At 40.7% G+C, this 8716-nt stretch overlaps 1 protein-coding gene across 1 annotated transcript; it reads left to right on the top strand.

The window, feature by feature from the left end:
- The first annotated feature begins 269 nt into the window (after nucleotides 1–269).
- LOC139716125 (uncharacterized) lies at nucleotides 270–3974 on the top strand. The gene has a single exon (XM_071627682.1). It carries the CDS (start codon nucleotides 270–272, stop codon nucleotides 3972–3974), a length of 3705 nt encoding a protein of 1234 aa, XP_071483783.1.
- Nucleotides 3975–8716: the final 4742 nt, after the last annotated feature.

The raw sequence follows: 8716 nt of genomic DNA on the forward strand, positions 1-8716 counted from the left end.
GTGTAAGACACAGCCATAGGCTGGTAAAGAAAATTAAAGGCTTCCTTATCATGTGGTTGATTTAAGGTGCCATGTAGTTGAGCATGGTATTGTATGCAGTGTATGCATGTAACCATTGAGGTGTGTACTGGTTAAGAGTAGACCTGGTTGAGGTTGTGTCAAATTCGCAGTTAAAAGTCTGAGCGGAGTATTCAGTGAATTGTTGTGAATTGGGAGTGGATTTTTCTCCTGGTTGATGTTCTTTTGGTTGGCTGTTGTTGGATGATACGATGGCAACTCCAGAACAAATTAGAGACTTTGCCACCCTTGGTAGGGAACTTGGTTACTCCGGTGGAGAGTTGAATAGTTTCGTGAATGCTCGTTGTGATGAGGCTGCAGAGAAAATGCGGGCTGAGGAAAGAGCCAAGGTCCGGGAACATGAAATGAAAATGGCTGAAATGAGATCGACAAATTCCAGTACGCATGTGGATTTGAGTGGTTTGCACTTGAAAATAGGCAAGTTTGACGAGAATCGGGATAGGTTCGATGCCTATATCAACAAGTTTGAGTTGTTTGCTGACAGTCAGAAGATCCCTACTGAATTCAAGGCCTTATATCTGATTTCAAATCTGAGTGGCAAAGCCCTTGAAGTGGTGAACAGAATGGAGCCTGCTGATAGAGATGATTATGCAAGAGTCAAACAGGAGTTGATGGTGCATTTTCAGTTGACTGAAGAAGGGTATCGCAGGAAGTTTAGGACTGCACGGCCAGAGAAAGGAGAAAGGCCACATCATTTTGCGACGAGGCTCAGAGGGTATCTGGTGCAGTGGATTGAGTTGTCAGGGATCGATGAAGAGTATGATAAGTTGTTTGATCTAGTCCTACGGGAACAATTTTTGAATAATTGTTCAAAGGAAGTGGTGGCATTTTTGAAAGAAAGGGATTGTGATTCAATGGAGGCGGTCAGTAAGAATGCTGATGTGTATGTAAATGCACATGGTGTGCACACATTTGGACAGCAATCAAAGACATCTGATCAGAATCAGAAATGGGGAGGTTCAAAGCCCTCACAAGGTGGTGTGAAAAACACACCAGGCAGTCCGAAACCCCCACAGCGCCCATTTGAAGTGAGGGGAAGGAATCAGCCATCACAGGGTAAGAAGACCCAGTATGGGGCTGGGCGCGGAGATGGCCCGAGGGGTTGTTATCAGTGTGGGAGTCCTACACATTTGAAGAGGGATTGTCCCATGGTGCGTGTGAAATCAGCTCAAGCAATGGTTGGTACAGAGGTGCTAACTGAAGGATCAGAAATGACACGGTCAAACATGGATGCTAGCACGCCGTCAGCTGGCAGTCCAGGAAACTCAATAGGTAGTTTGAGGTCAAATGACGGGGGTGGCAAACAGCCACAGGCAACAGGGCAATCAGCTGCGTGCATGCCTGTTGGAAATCATGTGCCCTTGGACGGGTATCAGAAAGTTGAAAAGCTGGGAATGGCTTACGGACAAGTAAGTGCGATGATGAATCGTATGCCAGTTGTTTCAGGCAGGTTATATCCTGGTGAAGTTCCAATTTCAGTACTCCGTGACACAGGATGCAGTACATGTGTTGTTAAGTCCAGACTGGTTGAGAAACATCAGCTGACTGGGAAGTGTCAAACAGTGAGGTTGATTGATGGAACAGTCAAGCAATTTCCAGTCGCCAAGGTAGAGTTAGACTCCCCATATTTTTCAGGTGAGATTGAAGCATTGTGTATGCCGGATTGCTTGTGTGAAGTGATTGTTGGGAATGTCACTGGTGCACGTGAGCCCAATGATCCAGATTTGAAGTGGGTGCCCAGAGGGGGCAAAGCATTGAGTGACGATGCTGATCAGGAGGATGATGGTGGTAGATACGTCATTGAAGATGGTGAGCAAACTGTAGATACCAAGGTTGATGGCGTTGACAAGGAAGAGGTTGACAATCTTTCTAAGGTGAAAGAAGATGATCCACAGGTGATGGCAGTCGAAACCCGATCTCAGAAGGAAGACCAGGTGTTGGGCGAGACAGAGTGTTCAGTCAGGAATGATGACAGTGGAGTGCCAGCTGTCATGGCTGTGGAGACACGGGCCCAAAAAGCACGCAGTGTAAAACCCAAGAAGGGGTTAGTTGTGGTCGATTCGGTCAAAGTCGCAGATCCGCCAGAGTTTCGTCAGAAACAGAAAGATGACCCCACTCTTCGAGCATCGTGGGATAAGATTGGTGTGACTGATAATTCCAGGTATCTGTTCCGGGTAGATCAGGGGTGCCTATTGAGGCAGGAAAGAGATCCGGAAAACCCGACAGAGGGGATTGGCCCAAAACTTGTTGTGGTGCCAAAGGCATATCGTGCTGATATCATGCATTTGGCACATGAGTCATTGTTTGGCGGTCACTTAGGGATCAACAACACATTGTCAAAGGTAAAGACACAGTTCTTTTGGCCGGGCATGTATGAAGACATTGCCAATTTCTGCCGATCATGTGATGTATGTCAGAAGACCATCAGCAAAGGCAAAGTGCCAAAGGTGGAGTTAGGTAGACTACCAACAATCGAGGTACCATTTCAGCGTATCGCCATCGATTTGATGGGGCCGTTCACTCCCTCTGAACGTGGTCACACCTACATATTGACAATTGTAGATTATGCCACGAGGTATATGGAAGCGATTCCGTTGAAGTCAATAACGACAGTCGATGTCGCAGAAGCACTGGTGACAGTGTACAGTCGAGTGGGTATACCGCAAGAGGTTATGTCTGACCTAGGACCCCAATTTGTCTCTGACTTGATGAAAGAAGTCTGCCGGTTATTGTCAATCAAGCAGTTGACGAGTTCCCGATACCATCCCATGTGCAACGGGCTAGTGGAACGGTATAATGCTGTGGTGAAATCGTCTTTGAAGCGGTTGTGCACAGAGGAGCCACGCCAATGGGATAGGTATCTTCCTGCCCTTTTGTTTGCTTTGCGAGAGGCACCAAGCTCAAGCCTGGGTTTTTCTCCATTTGAATTACTATACGGTCGGCATGTGAGAGGACCCATGGAGGTTTTGAGAGAGCTGTTGACAAACGATGCTGTCGAGCCAGAAAGAAAGAGTGAGTATGAGTATGTCATGGAGTTGAGAAAGAGACTTGTTGAGTCATGGCAGATGGCACAGGAAAATTTGAAGCAGTCGGCAAAGCGGTACAAGACCTACTATGATCGAGGTCCGAAGAAACGGAAGTTGAAGATCGGAGACAAAGTCTTGGTGTTACTGCCGACGGAGCAAAACAAGCTCTTGGTCAAATGGAAAGGGCCATATGAGGTGGTCGGTGCCAAGTATGACTATGACTACGTAGTGGATGTAGATGGCGTGAAAAAGACATTCCACATAAACATGCTCAAGCGATACTTCAGCAGGGTAGCAGAGGAAGAAACTGCTGGAAGTTGTTTCGAGGTGTGCCATGATGGTGGTGTAGATGAGTTGTGGAGTGACGAAGGCATGGAAAACAACGATGATGTGTTCACTGAGATACCAGAGATGCCTTGTCCGATTCAGAGAGAGTTCGTTGAGGATGTACAGCTGGATGTTTCCCTAGACGAGGTGAAACAAGAGCAGATCAGACGATTATTGTGTGAGTATCAGGATGTGTTCACATATGTACCAAAGAAGTCAAGTATTGCAGAGTGCAAGATACACTTGACCACAGACGAACCGGTGCGGTCACCACCATACCGCGTACCCCAAGCGTTGCAAGGTGAAATCCAGAAGGAGTGTTTTGCGATTGTTTGGGCCATTCGCAAGTTCGAGTTCTATCTGTGTGGCCGGTCTTTCGAAGTCCACACAGATCACAAGCCGTTAACGTACATACAGGCGAAGAAAATGCACAACAAAAGAATCATGCGATGGTGCATGAGCCTACAGGAGCACCGGTTCAGGCTCGTCTCTGTAAAGGGCAAAGACAATGTGGCTGCAGATGCCATGAGCCGCCTAGTGTGAACCTACAACACAGAGTAGACGGTCAAATTCAAATGGAACATAGTAAAGCCAAAATAACAAATTCTGGCAAAACATTTTTTTTTTTACAGTGTTTATTGCATATATTTGACGTCAGTACAGTATTATAAGATTTTTCTTCATGTTACAAAGATGCATTATTATGGAAGTCTACTTTAAATGTACAGGCAACATGGTTGGCTGTTGACAGGTGTTAATATGGACATATACATGCAGAAAATTCAATAAGTTCAGTAACTCCTTTGTACATGTTTTGTTTGCTAAGAACAAAATGCGCGAAGCAAAGAATATGATGCTTGTTTTTATTTCTGTTATTTCTTTCAGCGTTGCGACAAGACTACACCCGCACTACATCAACGTCGCTATTGATTAGGTGTAGGGCAATCGCGTTGTAGTGTGTAATTATGTACATGTACAGCTTGTAGTTTGAGTTGTTATCGCATATGTAATGTTTAATTACATAGCTTGAGTTATTATCCAACTATTATTGGATACTACTACACTTTACTACTATACAGGATCATATAGGTGATAATTCAGAGTTGAGGAGTGAGACAGGTTTAATGTCTCTCCTTAGACACCAGATCTTCAGACAGTCGAGAGGTTGCAAGGTTAGCATTGATACTCTGTAATTCTATGGGGCATCATTGACACACATATATATGTATTATCCAAATCTCAAACTTATGTATGCATAGTCACGCAAAGCATGATGTGCAGTGTGAAAAAAAAAAAAATCATGCTGTTCGTAGAATTGTTTCATGATTATTATGTAAGTTTAATAAGTCTGTTTGAATTTGGAATGTGTCACTCTTATTACCAAAAAAAAAAAAGGGAAATTGGTTTTGTTTGTTTTGGAAAGTTTTATTGTAGTTTTAATAATTTTGGCATTAATTAAAGAGAAGTTGTGATATTTGAGAGTTTCTGGTGGTTTATTAAACATCTACACAAGTGCATATAATGTGACTGATTCAAAACGATAGGCACAGTGGTGATCAGTGTATGTTGCAAGTGTTTATCAATTACATCAGTTTTAGGTGAAACCAATTAGAATTATGTGCTACACATGTGAAGTACATAGAGAGCACACTTTATGCAAGCTTATTGTTTGCTTAGTCAGTAGTAGTGAAATCATTGTTTGTCATTAGGTAATGTTTCAGAAAGGAATTAGAACTGGTATGTACAAGGTGTAATTGCTTGATGCACAGGGTTGCATATAATTGTAGGGTATATGGTTGGTTTTTGTTATAGTTTAATAAAGGTGATTTTTAGTTGCTAGGTTTTTCTTTGTGTAGAACATAACTGTTATACTGTACACATATATGCCAGTGTTTTACAAGGAAAATACATTTTTTGTTGTTGTTGATATAATTAAGATTTCCCCTTGAATTATATCTTAAGGTGGGGGATATTGTCAGGATGAAACATGTATTTCCTTAGGTTTCCAAGCATGTATTGATAGATCACGATAGTTGTTGTTTTTTTTTATTACGGAGAACAGTGTAAGCTTAGATCAATGGAAGTACAATGTATAATAGCCAAGATATGGTGGGTTTGAAAATTTGCGTAGTTGTTTGTTTATTGTATGCAAATCAGTAGACCATAGGTAAACAGCTGACACGCGACCACATTCCGTGCGCCGTGGTCTGTATACTGTAAGACGTACTGTAGGGTCGTACATTCGGTATGGGAGGTTATGCATTTTTATAGGCGGGGATTAGATAGAGCTGAGGAGAGAGGATGAGCAGGAAGCATGGACGACCACGATAGGCAAGTCAGCTCTCATCATGGACAATGACTGTGACGCTCGTTGTGCTAACGGTTTACCAGTGGAGGTCGGTGAGCTCTCATCGAAGACAATGATCGTGACGCTCGTCGTGCTGTGCTGAGGGTTTAGCAGTGGAGGTCGACGATCTGGATCCGGCTGGGGAAGGACGGACGATGTCGAGACGTTTTGTGGGGACATCTTGCGAACACAGACAGTGCTGTATTGGACGTGTGGTGTATTAGAGGCTGCGTGTATTGGTATAGCCAATGCAGACGTCGACTACAGTATCTAAGTTGAGTGCTCACACTAATGATAATTTTTATGTGATTGTATAGACTTAATGCCAAGCTCCTTCACAAGGCATCATTACCCTGTTGTAGAATTTACACATGAGTAAATAAACAAAGTGGTGTCAAACGGTCAGTCAAACATTGATTTGTGTGCACGTGAATTCAATCGTGTTTACATCACGGGCCTACTCAAGTTTTAGTGTGGCTGTGTAGCGATAATGGTAGTTATTATTGCTACTAGTAGATGAATTAGCAGGTCTAAAAAAAAAATAAAACCACAGAGTGACAAGGTGCTAGGTCACTATGTGACACTGACAAATCAATCAAATTTACCAAGTGGTTATCGCATTTGAATACTTCTATAGCTGGATACAAGCTTCTGATATCGACAAGAGTTAGGAAAAGCACGGCGTAGTGATTGTGCCTATCTAGCAATGGATTAGGCTGAAGACCTTTTTGTATATTATTTTCCAGTACATATGAATCATATACTGGGTTTATGATAATTATAGAAAAGGACCTGTGTTTAGATATAACATTGAGGCTTGTATCCATGCACCGTACAAGCCATGACATTAGGTGAAAAAGAAAGAAAAATAAATTTAAGTTAAGACGAAAGGGGTTTTTTTTTGTCTGAATCTTACCGAAAATATTTCTGTTCTTTCTGATACATCCATATATAGGCCAATTGTATTATAGGATGTTTATTATTTATGTATATACATATTTCTTCCTAGTAAATTTGACTGTGGAATTTATGAGTGTACATTGATAATGATAACAATGATGGCGATATGAATCATGGTATTATCCTTATCTTAACTCTCTTTATTATTATCCTAATGACACTAAAATTGACACTAGAAATAAGGATGAGAATGCTAACAACTATGATAACCCAGGACCATGTTTAAAATCATTTCTGTCAAGAAAACTATTCCAGGAACAAGAAGAACAAGAAGTTTCTCTACTATTTGCTTAATTCATGTCATTAAAAAAGAATTGTTCTCAGATTATCCGTACTGGATTTCAAAGTTTTTAAAGAACGAATATGCACTTAAATGATATTTTGTTATACCATATCTACTGTATTATTGTTAAAGATTAAGGAATCACCATATCTCTGTTTAAAGCCAAGTGATTGTATTAACGTTTACTGTGTGAAGGTACATACATGGTTTGTTTTTGTGTACTAGTATGGTCTTACTTTATGTACTGTTTGCTTCTATACTATAATTATGAAAAAAAAATTCTTCTGCGCCCTGGGAATACGTACAGGAATAAGTACTCAGCTATTGTTTGACTACACTCCAATCACTGCTGTGTGGAAATGTTTCTTTCTCATGTTACATTTGATGATCGCGAGATATTATTTAGAGAGAAATTAAAAAGTTCGTTTGTTTATCGATGATAGTTTCTCTGTTTATTTGCTGTTACTTTTTGTTTGTATGTTCGTATCATTTTTTTCTCGTCATAGTGACGTGTGGGCATAACCCAATATCTCCGTGAATTGACTGCCCCAACATACACACACACATACAAACACACACACACACACACACAGTCCCCCCCCCCCCCCCACACACACAAACACAAATGTGAATGAATGCGTAGCCTATCATGTGGCTTCCGGTTTTGATTTGAGGTATGCAATAAGCCAGTTCGGAGTTATACCTCATAATAATTATGCACATTGGTATACATGTCCTTTCTTGTTTTTCGGTCGGTTAGGCACTTCACTCGTGTTCAAAGTAACAACGTAATAATTTATAGAATTCATCTATCATGTTCAAACGAAGAATACACTTGCTTGTAGACCAAGTGACCAAAATGGTCAGTCGATTACCACTAGGGAAACATATTTGAATTGAAAATATTAACAACATGTTTCTATCAATATTGCCAAGTATCAGGCTTTCTGTCAGGCGATGGTTGTGTTTTCGAGCACCATTTACGATCATAATATCAAAGATGCTTTGTCTGAATATAAAAGTTGCTTGTTGGTACGAATAACTTTTTCTAATTTGCTCATGCGCAAAGCAGAACTCCGAACAGGCTTATTCTGTGCCATCTCCACATATAGGACCTACATCGTCACCCGTCATGCCCGAATATCGCCTCTCGATATTGGTCAATAGGAGATCTATACGAGACTTCATTTCAGATAATTATACAACCTCGCGTAGGTCAAGAAATGAGCGAAGGAGAACAAACAAACAAACATATTTTATTCACATAAAGATCCACAGATACTTATCCGCACACTTGAATTATGTAAAATTTCTTCTTGGTTCAAATGCAATAGATTATCTTGAAATATTGATAAAACTAGCTTTATATATTTTAAAAATGTTCATTCTCCTGATATTGAATGTAACTTATATGTATTGATGGGTTACCCCTTGTAGAATAAAAGTCTACTAAATTTCTTGGTATAATTATTGATGCTTATCTTACCTGGAATGAACATGTAAACAATATTAGTACTGTATCGAGAAACATAGGTATATTGTTCAAACTAAAAGATTTTTTGATAGAAAAGTCTCTTTTTATTTTATATCATGCACTGATTTTACCATACATCACATACTGCAATATGGTATGGGCATATTCTAACAAGACAAAAATTCGTTCAGTTCACCTTCTCCGAAAAAGAGCACTCCGCA

This window comes from Diadema antillarum, unplaced genomic scaffold (assembly GCF_040938485.1).
Source record: "Diadema antillarum isolate AM-2024a unplaced genomic scaffold, OU_Dant_1.0 scf00000061, whole genome shotgun sequence".
Lineage (NCBI taxonomy): Eukaryota > Metazoa > Echinodermata > Echinoidea > Diadematoida > Diadematidae > Diadema > Diadema antillarum.

Coding starts and splice junctions, on each gene's coding strand:
- LOC139716125 (XM_071627682.1), top strand. CDS start 270: ATGGCAACTCCAGAACAAATTAGAGACTTTGCCACCCTTGGTAGGGAA.